The 18,913-nt window shown below is 42.3% G+C and overlaps 1 protein-coding gene across 4 annotated transcripts in view; it reads right to left on the bottom strand.

Annotated features, from left to right (window-relative positions):
• The window catches only part of Sh2d4b (SH2 domain containing 4B), an 88,842-nt gene that overhangs the window by 15,285 nt on the left and 54,644 nt on the right, over window positions 1–18,913 (bottom strand). For 2 of the 4 annotated variants that reach the window (XM_059274561.1, XM_059274562.1), the window contains exons 5-6: window positions 16,115–16,331; window positions 14,192–14,316 (exon numbers count right to left, since the gene is read on the bottom strand). In XM_059274561.1, the coding sequence (XP_059130544.1) occupies window positions 14,192–14,316; window positions 16,115–16,331 (342 nt within the window). Of the gene's footprint in view, window positions 1–14,191; window positions 14,320–16,114; window positions 16,332–18,913 lie in introns of all 4 variants that reach the window. The other 2 variants (XM_059274560.1, XM_059274563.1) reach the window with 1 other exon arrangement.

Genomic DNA, 18,913 nt, shown 5'->3' on the forward strand with positions numbered 1-18,913 from the left:
CTGGGAAGAGGGGATTGAGGAAGAACAAAGAAAATAAGAAGAAGAAGAGGACATCAGGAGCCAGCCACCCAGCTACACAGCCAGACATGGGATAAGAAGAAAAGAAAAGATATGCAAAAATAGAGAAAGATAAAAGTCCAGAGGCAAAAGGTAGTTGGGATAATTTAAGTTAAGAAAGGCTGGCTAGAAACAAACCAAGCTAAGGCTGGGCATTCATAAAAAAGAATAAGTCTCTGTGTCATTATTTGAGAGATAGGTAGCAGGCCCCCCAAAGAGTCAAAGAGTAAAAACAGCCAACTACACATGACAACTAAGGCAACCCCACAGTATAGTACTCTGGAGGCCCACAGAAGCTCCCTAGTAAAACCTTACTCAAGGTCAGAGAATCTGAGCTTGCTTTACCCAGCAGGGCTGCATGATGGATGGGATGATTTGGCCATGGTCATGGTTACCAGGTGTTTTGAAGGGTCTACACTTGGCTGTATGTCATGCTTTGATCTTGAAATGGGGAGGTCTTTTGCCTCACCCCTTGGCATTGTATAAAAAGCCCTTTGGAATAAACCTCAAGGCAACTGGGTTTTGACCTAGGGCGCTTCTGAAGCTATCCTGTGTCTCTGTCTTTCTTATTGTCTCTTTCCATCTTTCTATCTAATACTTCCTCATTCCTCTCTCCTCCCCCAAAGAACCCTTTGGCAGGTTGGAGCTGGACTCTGACAGACTCCCACACAGTACAACTAAGTGCCCCCTAAAGACACAATCATCTCTTCTACCTCAAGATATCCAGAACCGATCCTAACCACTGTGTTTCTTGAGGTGATTTCAGAGTCTGTTTCCTCAGACTGGTGAGATGGTAACATGGCTGAACCGCAACATGATGAAAAGCTCCTCAAACTCTGAAGCCAGATTACCTGAGTGTGAATCTCTCTGTGCCCATTTACTATTAGTGTAGCCTGAGGCAAGTGGCTTCAATTCTTTGGGCCCCCATTTCTTCATCTATGCAATAGCATGGCCAATGCATGGTGATGTTACAGACATGGACTAAGTGAACGGATATGGAGCATAAAGAATGGTGTACTGTGAACTCCATGTACAAAATGCTTAGTATTATTACCTACTCCATACAGGTATGTGAGGAGTAAGTGAATAGCCAATGTGTATTTGACATAGGGCCAAAACAATGTTTAGAAAGCTACTGAAACATGTAAAGCCATCATACTCCCACAGATGTGGCCAAACACAGCCCCAAAGATACAGCCCAGTGCATGCTTAAGAACAAGGAGTCACATGTCTGCTGACCTTGGAAGCCACTGAGTTAAATAACGCCTCTGTGCCTTTCAGGTACACAGCCCCATTTCATATGCAGGGCTTGGGAGCAGAGCTGGCACTAGAATTATAGACAGCTAAAAGGAAAGTCAAAACCTTAGGGACCTCAGTGCAATCTGCTTTCCTTAAGCAAAAGTAATATTGCTCTTTGTAATCCCTTTTGGGGCTATCTAACCAATGTACACTTTCAGGGAAAGAATGAAAACAATTCTTTTATTTCTTAACGGGAATACCTTAAGCAAGAATGTTAGAAGAAGGCGAGATCACGCTCAGTGGAAGAATGTTTGCCTAGCCTGTGCGAGGCCTCAGATTCAATCTCCAGCACTACAAAAACAAAGAAAATGGGTCAAATGACCTGCTCTTTTCACCTTTAACAAGTTTTGCATTTGAGACAAGAACAGGTGGACGATTTTTTCTTTTCAAATTCTGCTCAAGAGAAGAGAGCTCTTTAACTTGACATGCATGTCAGCCCTCCAAATGGCCGGTGTTATACCTATGGCTTTTAGAAATTACTTCAAAACGATGATCATAATGAAAGCAATTTTTGATTTGTGCATTATTTTTGAGAGGGGACGCTAAATTAGTATCATCCATTGGTATAGTCACATGATGTCATCTTTACTTCTTATCTGAGTGACAAGACTGATTTACAGGGTGCCCTAGAGGTTCAAAGCCACCAGCACTACAAGTCCCATTGTTCACCTCCCAAGGCCACTAATCAAAGCTATTAGCCACCATGTTGATTATCACATCTAACAAGCAGGAGCATTAATTTGTAAAACTTAATACTTGTAACCCTTAGAAACAGACCATATGTTGTTACTGTCCCCAGCTCTGGTTGATGCTTCACATAAAATTTTAGTGCTTGAGTTTTATTAAGTTTCAAACCTGCGACAAATGGCTGAGGTGCCTATTTAACATATCAAAGCTGACCTGGCCACCAGGTTCTCCTAGCATCCCTCAGTCCCCATCTGTTACAAGGCCCTGTGGCTAGCATACCTCACCCTAGTCCTAAACTTCTCCAGTCCAGGGTCTGGGCCGCCCTTCTCTATATAATCCATTTTTGGTTACCTGGCATTTTCATCTCTTCTGGGCCTCCAAGCTACTGCACTGGTTCCCCTCTCTCTCCTCTCCCTTCCCTTCCCCCTCTCCCACATGGTCCAGCTCAGTCTGGTCATGTCCACTCTGGACTTTCCCAGATGTCTCTGCCTCTGGCTATGTTCTCCCACATATCTATAATAAACCTTACCCTCCATCATACCTAGGAGTAGGCATGTCCTTCCTTTTTAATCACTTTTTTTCATTCATCTGATGCTGAAACCGGGACCAATCATCTTTCTTTTCCTTTTCATTTCTTCCTCTCATTCAGACCTCACAAACTTCAGCAACTCTTCCTGGCTCGATCCATAATCAAAAATATCCCCCTAAAGCCTCACTCCAGGTTCTTCTTTCCCACGGATCTTGGAAGCTAAAGGCAAGCACCTCATGGGCTCACTCTTTCCATCTGGTTTCAGAACAAACCAGCCATTCCCAGAGAGCCACTCCTCAAGCTATGTTAGGGGATCCACGTCAGCCCTGCTCTGCAAGGTCAGGGGTCAGGGAGAGTGAGAGGCAGCTTGTACCAAAAGTATAAATCTCAGTAGGAGTTTATATATCCAAACAGGACTTTTGAAAAAAAAATCCCAATACCTATCTCTGGATAGCAGAAAATTCAAAGGGGAATGAAATACTCAGAAAAGAATAGATAAAATCCTGTGTCTTGTTTGACCCCTTGGGTTTACTGGTGGGGAAAGATTGAGTAATTTTCTCCAGCTTTCTGGGCCTCATGGTGGTCACCTGGAAAGGGATATCCATGTCCAGCTCAAGAAACCATTCACAGCAGTGTGAGATGGTGTATATCAGATGACACAGTATAAGTAAAACATGAGGGACTGCATGGAAGTGATACATCAGAAGGGTGGCAAAGGAAAGCCACCCTAACTTCTAGGCTCCCTGGAGATAGCACTGCTGACACAGATGAGGAAGGCCAGCCCCATACTTCGTGGCTGTAAGAAAAAGCACCATGCCAGTAACATATCTCCTGAGTGAAGTCATCCCAACTTAAATTAGGGTGTGTCCCACTTGGGGCACACTGCCAGCATCTGAGCAGAACTCAACAGGACTCACTTACCAATGTCATGCCCATCATCAATACATACATTAGCCTTTTTCTGTGCTAAGCCCTAAAGGCAGTAGCAAGGCCACTAAGCATCATTGCCAAGACAACAAACAATGGAACATATTTTAAGTCTTCTCTAGAAGTAAAGCTAAGGAAGAGAAATGTGTTCTGAATGAGCCAATGTTCAGAAAGAGAACACTCAATAATGTCAGGCACACACTGAAGTCCAAAAATAGCTTTTTCCCAGAGCCAAGCTTATGTGCTGGCACATCTCAGGAAAAACTTCAAGACTCTCATAATTCTTGGGACGTGGGCAATGAGCAAAAGAGAAAGGGATTGCTTTTCTGCTACTCTTTTTAACAGAGGGCTGATTAGCCTCCTAGGTTGGTCCCAGAGGGAAGACAATCTCTATTCCACTTGTCCTCCCATCTGGGCTCTGGGCTCTCTTCTCTACACCATATTTCCTTGAAGAGGTAAAGTCTCTTCTGGTAGTTGATCCCACACTCCAAGACATACTAGTACTGGCACTTCCATATGGCTCCTTTGGGGGACAAAGCATCTTTGTTGGTTTGATTTGCATAGGTATCCTGTGAAGTGCATGTTATAATGTCAATTTCGCAAACAGAGTTAAATGACATACCTAAGATCAGAGAAGGACCCTGTATCTTGAGATCCCTGTGTGTCCTGCTGTTTATATTTCACCACAACACATCTAAATGTCTGAAAAAACAGAAGAACTACAAATCACACTAGTCATTCTTAACCTGCAGCAAAATCCAGCTGAACTGACTAGGAATGTCTCTCCTAGGAAAAGAATAGAAATACATCACTTCAATTGTGATATATTTTATCATTGCCTCAAATTCTTCTTAAGTCACTGTGTCCACGCCCTTTGATACATGACTTTGAAGTTTTTTACAAGAAAGAACAAGAACAAGAAGGAAGAGGAAGAAGGAGGAAGAGAAAGAAGCAGAAGGAGGAGGGGGAGATGAAGAAAGAGGAGAAGGAGAAGAGGAGGAGGAGAAGCAGAAGGAGGAGGGGGAGATGAAGAAAGAGGAGAAGGAGAAGAGGAGGAGGAGGAGGAGGAGGAGGAGGAGGAGGAGGAGGAGGAGGAGGAGGAGGAGGAAGAAGACGAGGGGGAAAGGGAGAAGGTGACAAATTGTGGCCAGCAGTATGAAGTAGAACTGACAGTGTACTGGTCCTAAACCTAGACTCCAAGAAACTCAGATGCTGCCCATCATTTTCTTCCACCTACACCATCACTGTGACAAGAACATAACTAAATGAACCCAGTACTCCCAGAAGATGAGAGCTACATGAAGTAGTACCTCCACCAAAGGCATGAGCAGAGTCCCTGCCAAGGGGGTTAACAAACTGGTACAAGCTACCCATGGGATAAGCTCTCTGTCTCTGTAGGGACTGGTACAGAAAGAATCCCACATACCAGTCAGGAAACCCCCACATTGGGAAGGAAATTGGGACCTTCCAGTTATTCTCAACTTTAGCATTTTAGAGATAAACAAGGTACACACACACAAAAGTCTCAGGAGCCAAAATTGGGCTGCTAATGGTCTGCTTTTCCTCAAAAATGCAATATATTAAAGTAACCACTGTTAACTATCTCCATCAATTCATAAAAGATGGGGCATTTTAACACAAAACTGAAAAGGGATATAATCCTGAAATATAAATACAGCCCACTCCTTTCTAAATGAAGGCAGTTTGCTGTCCTCCATATATGAGCTATTTTCTTTTATTCTGTCACAGATCAAAGAAAACTTGGTCACTAAATAGTTCTGTTCTGTGTGTTAACAATTTTCCTACATGCTTTATAGTAGAAAATGTCAGCAGAGCATGAAGTCAGTTACATAAATTTTAAGACTTAAATCTAGGTTCTGTTTGTTCTGTGACAACATAAAACTTACCTTTTTCTCCAGTGAAATAGAAAGTAAAACTAAAGATAAATTCCTTTTCCCTAGCTGGATGTCTGACGGCAATATGGATGACCAACAACTCTATGGTTTTTAGTCACTGCTGAGTATGTGCAGGTAGTGTTTCTATTAATATGCAAAGAGCACAGGTTTCATTAAGTTGTACCAAGTGACCTTTCTTGAATGGATTATTCAAGACAGTCTACTGTAGTAATATTTTATTTGGGCTCTAACAAATAAAGTTTGCCTGGAGATCAGAGTACAGAGCTAGCCACTAGTTAACCATAGAGGTCAGGCAGTGGGGGCACATGCCTTTAATCCCAGCACTAGGAATGTGGAGAAATAATATAAGGCAGGAGGAGACAGGAGCTCAGCCCTTTTAGGTCTGAGGATTTGGTAGAGGTAAGAAGTCTCTATAGTGGCTCCTTTACCTCTCTGATCTTTCAGCATTTACCCCTATATCTGACTCTGGGTTTTTATTATTAAGACCAATTAAAATTCACACTAGATCTGGCACCCAATGTGGGGGATGAACTCATGAAAAAAGCTGCTTGCCTGTGGCTTTGCACAGGCTGGAGCTGCATGTGCCTGGAGTCACTGCCCTACCCGCTAGGTTCTCCTCTCTTTTTTCCCTAAGCCTCTGAGCAAGTTTGGGATTTTTCTATTACAGCCTCTCTGCAACAAACTCAACACACAGGCATTTGGGCTCCAAATGCTGCAGGAGTTAGCTGCTTTTGCACATTCCCCCATGCAGACAGATGGCTCTTTGGTTTCTTCTCTCCCAGTGGGTTGTGGGCTTTCCCTGGACCCTTTCCTTGGGCTGCTGCCAAATTTGGTATCTGCCTTGACAACCCACTCAGGTTTCTACTGTTCTACACAGCAGCAGTCAATCTCACATCTTCACCATCATCAGCAGATTTGGTGAGACAATTGGGATTTCTTAAAGGGGTGAATTAGCTAAAAAAAAAAAAAAGATAGAGAGTTTTCCCATGTTAAAAAAATAGGAAACACTGTTACAATGGAGGAAATTACGTCTTTGTAAGATAATACACTGGACAGTTTGCAAATGAACAATTAAATAAGAAGATAATTTAGATGGGATTTATGTAATGTCAATTATAAACATTATTGATTTTATCATTTTTTTGTTTTATCACTAAAAAAATTGGTTGAGTGCTAAGATACAAGTTTTAGAAAAACTTATTAAAACAGATCACAGAGATATTCATACTCACACAGAGGAATTTAAAGGAGAGCCAATCTCATTGTTGTATTATAAGATTAGAGAGGAACAGCCTAAGTTTTTCCAACAAACAACTTTAATTTATCCAGTAACCTTATAGGAATTGCCAAATGATAGATATCCCTAAGAATGGGTACAGACTGATTAGACTCCTGTTGGAATGTTAGATTTAAGGAGACTTAAGGAAGTGATAGACTCATATGGCATGCATTCACCTTTTGTCAAGCAGATGTTAAACTTGTGATCAACTTGTAATAGAATTATCCCACAAGACTGAAAAGACTTGGTTACAGCAGTTTTGGAGACAGGTCCTCAGTTATAGTGGAGGACCTGGTAGAAAGACTAAGACCATTAAACAATGAAGTAGGGCTAGAGGTATCAAAATCTCCCAAGACCAACTTCTTGGAGAGGGAGATTATAATAAGGTACAAAGGCAATCTCTCTATGGTGAGCACACCTTTGCTTTGCCATACAACAGCCTTGAATGCTTGGGGCAGAATTGACAAAATAGGAAAAAAAATTGAGTCATTCACCATAGTTATACAGGACCCAAAAGAAAACTTCACTGATTTCTTACAAAGATTGACTTCAGCTATAAATAGAATGATAGCAAATTCAGAAGCTAGACAAATAATAATTGAATCTTTGGCTTTTGAAAATGCTAATGCACAATGCAAAAGGGTAATTAGGCCATTAAAGGCAAAATCAGCACCCTTAGAAGAATGGATCCGAGATACAGTTGATATTGAATCAAATAACCATAATGATACTTGTATAGGAGAGATAATTTCCAAGGGTTTGAAGAAAAATTGAAATGTCAGGTCTTTCAATTGCAGTAAACAAGGTCACCTAAAAAGGAACTGTAAACAGGGTATTCCTAGAAACAAAGTTTTTTCTAAGAATAATCACAACAGAATGCAGAAGATGTGGCAAAGGCAGACATTGGACTAATGAATATAGCTCAACAAGGTACAGTCAAGGTAACCCTTTGCTTCACAGGCCCCCATATCAAATTCAGTTCAGTAATTTCCTGTTATCATGGAGGAAACTCCTTCCAAGAGCAATTAAAGAACCTAATGCCTATTGCATTAGGAAGATAGAACAGCTTTAGCAAATAAAACAAAAAAATTTCAGGAAAAACCATAAATCAAAATTGATAAAGATTAGATTTGAACAAGAGAGACCTCTTGATTAAAAGAGGTGGTAGGTATTTCATCAAACAGCATGGCTGTTCAATCTAAACTAACCTATAAAACTAACAAAAGCTTTTCATTTGATCAGATATAACTTGCTATAAGGGAACTTCCCCAAAATTAGGTTTGGGGAAGGGTTTTGTTTTTGTCTTTTCAGGAGAATGAAAGCATCCAGCTACATACACACACACACACACACACACACACACACACACACACACACAGTCCCAAGAAAAAGAATAAATTGGCCTATTGATATATCATATTTTCAACAGGATAAAATTTCATAAATCTTCTCAACTGTTTTTTTTTCTGCTTTTCTCCACAGACACATAATGCAAATTGTCTTTTTTAGTCCCAGTTCAATTAAAAATTAAAGCCGGCTTTAGAGTTATAGTGTGGCTTTCTCCTTCTCTAAGCCCAAGCATGCTTGTTAAAGTAAAATCCAAAATCTCTGTCTCATGTCAGAAGAGGTACCTGATATGGGGCAGAAGAAAAACAAAAATTAAGGAATTATTTTATTGTCATTAATTTCATAATCCTTTGGTTTTATTTTGACTCTTTAAAATTTTTTCATGGGGGTAAGGCTAGAGGGGAGGGAAGAGGAAGGAGAGGGGGATCTGTGATTGGTATGTAAAATGAATAAAAAATTCCTTAATAAAAAAACTTTAAAAAAAAACTTTTTCATAATCTATGAATATTATCTCAAAATTTATAATAATATATATATATATTAATTTTTTGTCATGATACTGATTGTCATATAGAATACTAATTAATTTTAGAAAAAGACTTCATCTAGCTTCCTGTACATGATTTCAGGTTTGAGTCTCTATCAGGTAACTAGAAATTAAGTTTTTGTACTCTGGGTGTACATAACAAATATTGATTCTTTAACCTCTTCAAGATCTGCTGCATATGACATTTAAAATGTTTAAGTTTTCTGCAGTGAACCAAAACCATACCTAACAGCGATCTTTGAAGTCTCCAAAAGAAGGATGGGACCCCACAATAACAATTCCACCAGGATTATGATAACACCACTAAGCTGAAAAACACCACCTAAAAACCAGCTTTGGACTACAAACTTCTCAGGACAGTTTTGAGGTGGCTAGCTGAGATGACCCAGCCTCACAGATTACTCTAGCCAAGACTTGAGACAAGCCCTATACTTTTCCATTACACAGAGACTGGACAAAAAAAAATGATCAGCTACCTCTCCCAGGACTTGACAATTAACCCAAATTTTTCTTTTCAGGATCCCCTAAATATGCCATCACTGCCAGACAGCAGAAAGTTATTTTAAGAAAATGACACCCATACTCCCAAGAAGTTGGGTAGGTGTTTTTTGGTTGTTCAGTGTGTTATGGATACTTGTGATCATTTAGGGTGGTTGGTTACAAGTTATTAGTAATGGTCAGTAAAAAGCTGGAAAAAAGAGATTAGATTCAGGGTTCTTGTTTTGAAAAGAAAAAAGGGGGATATAGAAATGATAGGATGAAAGAGTAGATTATTAAATCTACTCTGAAAAGAAAAAGGGGATATAAATATGATAGGATAAAAGGGTAGAATATTGAATCTACTTTTAAAAAGCAACTACCTGTTTTAAATATTTTACATTGATATGTATCTTTGTATATTGATACAAATTTGAGATTATTTTTTAGAATATACTGTACATACATTTCTAATCTTGTTCAAGGTATTGTACCTAAACAGCTCCTTCAACAATGTAATGTAAATTTTAGTCCTTAAAAGTTATTATTACAAACTATTTAGGATAACAAAGAAATGCAGGTTAGTTGTTAGTCACCTATTACAATCAAACTTGTAGACATGTTAGGTGTGTTTTCAAGGTCACACAGAGATATATCTTAGGTAGACAGGTGGTCTTCAAATACTTCAGAGAGTTCTACAGAATATGGCATTTAAGGTGTTTTAATAACATTAGTTCTTTTTTTAATGACAATGAGACATGTCTGCTTCTGGCAGCACCAATCTACTTTGGAGAAGATGATGGGCATCAAAGAAGCTCCACGTGGAATTTACTTTCTTTGTGCCAAAGGTAAGCCACTGTGAAAGAAAGTGCTCTTGCCTTGACTATTGACAGTATGCTGTCCAAATTGGACAAACAAGACACAAAAGAAAATGACTGCAGAACCTTGCCAAGACATAGTAGGACAGTCCTTCAGAAAATCCTGCTTCACAGATAAGTCTATCAGCTATGCTAGGCTGGTAGGCTGAAGATGGATGCTCCAATGTCACAGAGGAAGTTTGGGTGACTGTCCAGGCAGCCAGCTGTTTCTGTCATTTCCTACATTTTTTGGAAGTTGCTTGCTAGCACTTCATGCTTACTTTGGTAATATTTCTCTCTCAAGTCTGATGGAGTTGAAGACTTTATAGTTGTAGTTATAATCTTGCTTGTTACAATATTCAAAAAAGAAATTCAATAAAGGAGTGTAAAACATATAGGATTAAAAGACATTAAAAGATAGTTTTGATAGTACAAATTAGAATAAAAAGTGAATTAAGTACAACCTTTTGGACTCACCAAAATAGGATAGATAATGGAGTATTTTCTCTGAATTTGTCAAATGTTTATAGACTAGACATTGTTAATGTATTTATGGCCTGTATATATTGCATACAGTTATTGTACTTATTGTATATAGTTTTTCTTATTAGTTATAACCTTCTTTTTATTTTAGACAAAAAGGGGGAGATGTGGTGATATTTTATTTGGGCTTTAACAAACAAAGTTTGCCTATAGATCAGAGTACAGCACTAGCTACCAGTTAACCATAGAGGCCAGGCAGTGGCACATGCCTTTAATCCCAGCACTAGGGAGGTAGAGATAGTAATATAAGGCAGGAGAAGACAGGAGCTCAGCCATTTTTGGTCTTCAGTAGAGGTAAAAAGTCTCTCTAGTGGCTGACTCCTTTACTTCTCTGATTTTTCAGCATTTACCCCTATTTCTGACTCTGGGTTTTTATTGTTAAAAACCAATTAGAATTGGAATTACAGTTTAACTAAAGAAAGAGACCAAGCCAGTCTTTGTACACAAAAATAAAAATTGAAACACTCTAAGACCTTCCCAAAAAATGATAAATTTGATCACTTCAACTTACCTTCTCCACTGGCTAACAGAATCACATCTGAGCACCCAGCAGAGCCACCAAACCCCTGCTTCATGGAACATTTGAGCTGTACTTTGCACCTACCTGAGATAACATAAGCTACTTCCATGATGGTAACAATGTACATATGAGGGGGGAAAGGCAGTGGCCCAAATCAGGGGATCCACCAAGGTCTTCAGAGCATGTAATATGAGAGAAGGCACTGAGTCTCTGGGACCAGCTCCAGGGGCACATGGCCAGGTCACCCATGAGTGATGACTGTGCTTTCTCTGGGCCATGAAAAGCTACTCCATGATTCTGCTGAATATGTGGAGGCCTAAGAGAAAGAAGATTCCCAAAAGTGGCAAGTAGCTATAAGAGCCTATTTATTATTCAATACTCTCAACCACACCATAGACACCCACCAGGCTTCCTCTGGCCAATGACACCTATGCACAATCACAGCAAGTGTCTGTTCCATTCAGAAACTTTGGAACTACTGTATGACCCACTAATTCTTTCCTTTCCCTCTGCCATGAAACCATCAGATTTTATGAAACCAGAAACCAATAGAAACAAGACTTCAATCTGATGCCTAGATGTCTATAATTAACTTCCAACAAGCATAAGACAGAAGTACAAAATAACTGTTAGTTGGTAGTAGCCACTGAATTTTTGGGTGCCTGTGTTCTGAGATACAACAAAGCCTACATACATATTGTGATGAACACAGTGTGGAAGTCATAGTGGTCTTCTAGAAGTCAACAAGAATGGTGGCAGTGGAAGACAGCAAACCTTTCTTGGCTGTGTTTCAGCACTTGACCTCTGGGCAGCTGGAAGGCAGAGGTGACATGTGAACACACAGGTGCCTAAGACATGGATCCTGCCCCTGTTGAACATATCACCAATTAGAAAAACAAGGAATCCCTCTCTTGTGCCACTCTGGGTTGTCAGATTATTACTAGGCACTGTAGTGGGGGAGAATCATACAGCTACCAGGGCCCAGTGCTGAGTATCAAGAGATATTATTTAGGACTGGAAAGCCTAACTCTGACAGCTTGTGCCCACCTTTGGCCATTTCTCCACAGATGCCTACTGGGGCAGGCACTGAGGAAAATAGGCCAGGCCCTTAGCTTTCCAAACTTACATTCATATAGGAGACAGACAATGAACATTAAGAAAAATACTAATGATATAAGGGAGCTATTTAAGAATGACACAAGACAAATTGACAGAGCTTGAATAAAATAGGCTTTGGAAAAAGATCCAGGAAAGGCCTCTGAGATTAGCAGATATTGCAGATGAAAAGTAAGACTGTATCTGTCAAGCAAAGAGCTGGGGAGAGACAGCAAAGGCAGACACCATAATCACAAAGACAAGGGCCTGAGCTGGAGAGGAGGGTGCCTCACTTAGGAACAGAAGAAAAGGCAAAGCTCTGGGCAAGGTGGGCACAGATGGTTGACTTAAAGTTGGTGTGGGGAACTACGTGTCACCTGAGCCTTGTGATTCAGAACAGGGTTTAGAGGGGCTTTTTGTTTTGTTTTGGTTTTTGGTTTCGGTTTTTGGTTTTTGAGTATATAAAGGAAAGTGGGGGATAACACAGCAGAGAAATGATGGGATCTGACTGAAGAGTTCCAAAATGCTTTGTGAAAGATGAGCCACAAAGAAGACAGAGCAGTGAGGACACTTCCAAGGCCTGGACTGGAAGCGCCATCACCTGTGTGACCTTCAGAGACCTTCAATACTGCATCTCAGCTGCCTGCTGCCTACAACTCAGAGTTCATGTGCTCTTTGGGCTCCAGCAGGCTAAAGTAAAGGTGTAGAGAGCTTTGCTCAATTAGCACGTTTTCCTACTAAGCATTTCTGGTGCCTCCCCAGAGCTGGAGCCATGGCCAGTACATGCCCATGAGGGCCTTCTTCTGCCAGCAGTGAATCCACTGTCAAGGCACTAGATTCTACACTCGCAGGACACAGGCTCGTCCCTCCAAGTAGATAGAATTGAGAGTACATAGAAGCTGGTCTGGAATAGAAGGGCAGTTTATCACCAAGACAAACACACAGGAAATACAGGCCAAGACAAAGGCTCTTCTATCCACCAGGAGATTTGACAATAGGGGAGAAGGCGCAGGCAAAGGTAATAACTGTGGCAGGGGAAGTTGGTTCTGACCAGAGAAACCCCAAGCTCTCCTAACCTGAGCTAAGTGCTGCTTAGGGAAGGAAGGCTCGGGGAGCAAGACCAAGTTGCAGAGACTTGATGGTATGGGCCAGACTGATGGATTATAAGAGTTCACATAAGTGGAGGGGAGACCCTCCTAGACTATCCAGGCCGCAGTTAACCTGCTAACTGGCCAGAGGACCATTAGTGAGCTCAGTCAAGATCATGTAACCTAAGCTAGAACTGCCCAGCCAATTCAGACACACGTGAAGAAATAATAAAGGTCTACTTGCTTTAAGGTACAGTGCCTTGAAGTGTTAGTTATGCAGTGATAGCTAACTGATACTGAGGGAACTCAAAGCCAGTAGCAAGTCTTTGGCAAGTCTCTGGTGAAGCCACAGCCCTATTTGTTTCCCTACTTGCAGCAATTGCATATTCAGATCACTAGACTGAGGCTATAGCCCTTGTGATTCATTCTTGAAGTTAACTTTACATATTATCTAGTATCTTTTGAAAACTCCCTCCTGTCTTTGAGCCTTGGTTCCTTATCTGTAATGAAGGAATTGAAAGATTTCTAAACAGCTTCCTAGTCTGATACATTTGAGTGACTCTGAACTCTTCATTCATCCACCTGTCATCTAACCAAAAAGGATTTTTTTTCAAAGCCAACAGTCTGCAGTGATGTGGCTATGGCTAAGAACAGAGTTGCAGAATCAAGCACACAGATGTTGGACCTGATCACCAGTAGCCTGGGACTCACTGTCTTATGAGTACAAGGACAGAACCTTGTCAGTGACTTGACAACCAAAGAGGCTAAGTGGTGACAGCAGTGAGTGGGACTCAAGCTCACAACTGTCCAGAAGACAGAGGGGATGCATGTCTAGTATCCCAGTGACTCTGGACTCTAGGACTCTTGTCAAAAGTGTTGGGGGCAGAATTGAGGCAGCATGGACGCCCAAGTCCTCCACACCCCTGATTACAGCCATCCTCCAAGACCTCCAAAACTTCTTCCATTTGAGAAAGAGTTGGACATGTCAACATCATCTGCCATGGGGCCGAGAAAGTGTACTACCATGAAACCAGGGAGCAATGGACTTGGTGTTCCTCTCGAAGCCAGCTCGGCGAGGCAGCTGTTCCTCCTTGAACCAGCGCACGATGACTTCTCTGGAGAGTGGACGTAGAGGACGCTCCCAGGTCCTGCTGGGAAGAAAGAGAGTAAAGCGTGGGTTGGGGGGAATAAATCAGAGAGGAGGAAGAGAAGAAAGAAAAGGATAGGGAGAAAAAGGGAGGAAGTTGAGTGGGACGAGATGGCTCAGCAAGCATAGGCACTTGCTGCCAAGTCAGACCATGTGAGTTTGAACCCAGGGACCGACATGTAGAGAACTGACTCTCACAGGTTGTTCTCTGACCTCCATATGCATGGTCTAGCATGTGTATGTGTACACGTACACACACTAAATAAATGAACAAATAAAGTTTTAAAAGCATAGAAGGGGGGAGAACAAGGAGAGGAGGAGGAAAGGATCCAGCCACCCAGCTACCCAATCAGCAACAGAGTAAGAAAGAAAGAAAGAAAGAAAGAAAGAAAGAAAGAAAGAAAGAAAGAAAGAAAGAAAGAAAGAAAGAAAGATATACAGAAATAGGAAAAGGTAAAAGCCCAGAGGCAAAAAGTAGAAGAGATAATTTAAAGTTAAGAAAAGCTGGCAAGAAATAAGCCAAGCTAAGGCCAGGCATTTTTAATTAAGAATAAGCCTCCATGTGTGTTTTATTTGGGAGCTAGGTGGGGGGCCCTCCAAAGAGCAAAAGCAAACAACAATGGGGTAAGTTAAGAAGCTAAGAACAGGCCAGGTGTTGGTGGCACATGCCTTTAATCCCAGCACTTGGGAGGCAGAGCCAGGCGGATCTCTGGGAGTTCAAGGCCACCCTAGTCTACAGAGTGAGATCCAGGACAGACACCAAAACTACACAGAGAAACCCTGTCTCTAAAAACCAAAAAAAAAAAAAAAAGAGAGAGAGAGAGAGAAGGAGAAGAAGCAGCAGCAGCTAAGAACAGTATCTATGGAGGTGCTGTGAGGAGATAGTACACAGGGAAGGAATCAAAGTTCTCTATACACACTATACCTTCTCATACCTTCTAGTTTGGGAACCACACACAATGAGGAAGAAAGGAAAGGGGAAAGTGGGAGGGGAGATGTGAAGGCAGAATCAGCTCTTGCTAGACTCCAGGGAAGAGGAGTCGGGGGTTATGAACAACCCCAAACTCTAATCAGAACAAAATTAGACAAACCACACTATCTGGAGATAAACTGATTCCTGAACATTCCCTGGAGATAAGGGAGCCACAGGAGCTTAATCTCACAGCTCCCATCCCCAGGGAAAAGGTGGTGCTGTAAGCATGGCTGAAGAAACCCTGAAATAAAAGGCCAAATCCCAGGGCCAGCCCAGAGAGACAGCCTGAACATGGAGAACCAGGTAACTTTGAGTCTTTGGCTTTGCCAGTCATACTTTGTCACTGAAGTGTCCTTGGCAAACAACCCTTCTAGGGACACAAATGTGTGCAAGGACTTCTCAATCTGCCCACACTAGTCTGCAAACCTGCTGTTCAAACTAGGTGCAAACCAGCTCCACCCACAGTTAGTTGCAGCCCTGTTTCCCAGCTACTGGAATATTTATCCCATCTAAGGGCTTTCATTGCAAGGTTTTGGCCAAGGCCAAGGAGTCTAAAACTATGGAAACATTTGATGCATTTGCATATGCAGATTTTGAGGAGAGGATGATGTCAAAGATTACAAAAATCTTTAACCTCTGAAAGGTTAACTAACCCCCAGAACTCCAAAGTTGTTAAAAAGGTCCAGAGCCCTATTTCTGCATTCTGTCTATTACACAGATTGGAATGTTAAAGCCCAAGGAGGGCAAATGACCAACAATTAAGAGACAGAGCCTGGGGAGAACCCATGGAGCTTGTCTCCTGTGTCCACAACCCATCCTAACACACCTGTCAGGTCCTGTGAGGGATGATGGTGGACTTGTGCACGGGAGTTGATGGTAGAGCCTTGCCTCCTGCTCATGGTTCTGGCCTAGTTCTTGGAACATGGTGCTTAGGCCAGCAACAGTGCCCTTCTGGATGGCACGGAGTGAGTGGCGCCGGTACTCATCCCGAGCTCGCTGGGCACGACGGCTCCTCTCTTCATCAGCTGCCTTGATTCTGCGCACTGAAAAAAAAAGAACAGTATGGCTGGCCTTGACCCACAGCTCAAGCTGAACACTGGGAAAACAGAGACAGCACTGTACACAACTTACTTGGAATTCCATCATTTCTTAGGAGCTGACTACCCAGAATACCACAGACTACAGGAGGCTTGGTCATCTAGGAATCACAAGGCATGCCCAGTCCCAAGATGGTAGGTTTATAGGAATCTTTTCATAATTGACATTCCATGGGCGAAAAACTCTATCCTTTCTCCACCTTTCTGCTTTCCATGTCCCTCGATGGGGCTCTGACACAGCCAAGTAGCCTTGAGAAAATCACTGTGCACGTGTGTGTGTGTGTGTGTGTGTGTGTGTGTGTGTGTGTCCATGTTTGACTTTGTGTGTTTCTGTGTATCTTTTTATGTGTGTGTATGTGCATGTCCATGAGTGTGTGTATATCTGTGTATGTGTGTGTGTGCATGTCTCTGTATATTTATCTGTGCATGTATGTGTATCTGTATTTGTGAATGTGCATATCCGTGTGTGTGTGTCTCTGTGTATGTATATGTTTGTGTGTGGTTGTGGGTATGGGTGTGTGTGGGTTTGCAGAGCTCCTAAAACTCCTAAGTTTGGAGGTTAAGAAAATAAAGACTGGCTCTCTGCTCCTCTCTGTTCCAGAGACAGCTGCATCTTCTCACGCCATGCCAATCTTGTTCCTGAGACAGGATGGTGAAGATCAGAGTGAACAGATTTGACTATATTGGGCTCATGATTACCAGGGCTTCCTTCACATCTGGCAAAGTGAACACTGTTGCCATCAATGACACCTTCACTGACCTCAACTACATGGTCTACATGTTCCAGTATAACTCTACCCATGGCAAGTTCAACAGCACAGCCAAGGCTGAGAACAGAAAGCTTGTCATCAGCGGGAAGGCCGTCACCTTCTTCCAAGAGTGAGATCCCACCAACATCAAATGTCATGATGCTGGTGCTGAGTATGTTATGGAGTGTATTGGTGTCTTCACCACCATGGAGAAAGCTAGGGCCCACTTGAAGGATAGAGCCAAAAGAGTCATCATCTCTGCCCCTTCTGCTGATGCCCCTATGTTTGTGATAGGTGTGAACCATGAGAAGTATGACAGTTTACTCATGATTTTCAGCAATGTTTCCTACACCACCACCTGCTTAGGCCCCCTGTCCAAGATCATCCATGACAACTTTGTCATTGTGGAGAAACTCATGACCACAGTCCATGCTATCACTGCCTCCCAGAAAACTGTGGATGGCTCCTCTGGGAAGCTGTGTTGTGATGGCCATGGGGCTGCCCAGAACACCATCCCTACATCCATTGGTGCTGCCAAGGCTGTGGCAAGATCATCCTAGAGCTGAATGGGAAGCTCACTGGGATGGCCTTCCATGTTCCTATACACAACATGTAGGTTTTGGATCTGATATGCCTCCTAGAGAAAGCTGCCAAGTATGATGACATCAAGAAGGTAGCAAAGCAGGCCTCTGAGGGCTCACTAAAGGGTATCCTGGGCTACTCTGAGGACCAGGTTGTCTCTGCAACTTCAACAGTGAGGGCCACTCTTCCACCTTTGACGCTGGGGCTAGCATTGCTCTCAATGACAACATGTAAAGCTCATTTCCTGGTATGGAAATGAATACAGCTACAGCAGCAGGGTGATGGACTTCATGGCCTACATGGCCTCCAAGGAGTACCAAGCCCTGGAAGTACCACCCAGCCCAGCAAGTACACGAGAGCAAGAAAGAGGCCCTCGGCTGCTGAGCAGTCCCTGTTCCAACTCAGCCCCTACCACTGAGAATCTCCCTCACAGTTTCCATCCCAGACCCCCAGAATAACAGGAGAGGCTTGAGAGCCCTACTCTCTTGAATACCATCAATAAAGATTACTATACCCACATTTAAAAAAAAAAAGAAAAGAAAAGAAAATGAAGAGCAAATAAAGTCTACTGGAGTCAAGGGCTTCTGCCAGAACTGGTCTTCCTAGGGTCTGACTGCTTCTCGCCAGACCTCTGCCTGCCTCTAAAACCCAAGAGTTTTCAACAGAGGGCTCTGGAAGCTGGCCCTAAACTCCAAATTGTAAAATATTAGTGATTGCAATGGCCCTGGCAGACCACCTCCCTCTCCAAGTAGGAAAATCTTACTCCATCCATTCAACATGCTTCGCGGACACATACAGCTTTCTAGAAACTGCACTTTGCCAGTATTTGGAGAACACAGGTCAGTTAGTCTAGTCCTCAAAGAGTGTTTTGCCTTCACAGGTGATCAGGAGCCTTTTTGGAGAGCATGGCATCTTTCAGATCCCAGCATGCAGTCTATGCCTACAGAGGTATTTGCCGAGTGATGCCATGCACAGAAGATCTCCTACATTTTGAGTTCCACGGGGCAGGTTCTTTGGCCTGCTCATTGCTGAACTCCTATGTCTAGAACAAGGTTGGCAGACAAGATGTCGTTCTAGATGATAAGGGATTCCAGTATGCTGGGAAGATGGCGCATGGGTAACGCACTTGCCATACAAGCATGAAGATATGAATTCCATCCTCAGCACCCTATAAAAAGTTGGTATGATATGGTAGCA

Source organism: Peromyscus eremicus, chromosome 9 (genome assembly GCF_949786415.1).
Source record: "Peromyscus eremicus chromosome 9, PerEre_H2_v1, whole genome shotgun sequence".
NCBI lineage: Eukaryota > Metazoa > Chordata > Mammalia > Rodentia > Cricetidae > Peromyscus > Peromyscus eremicus.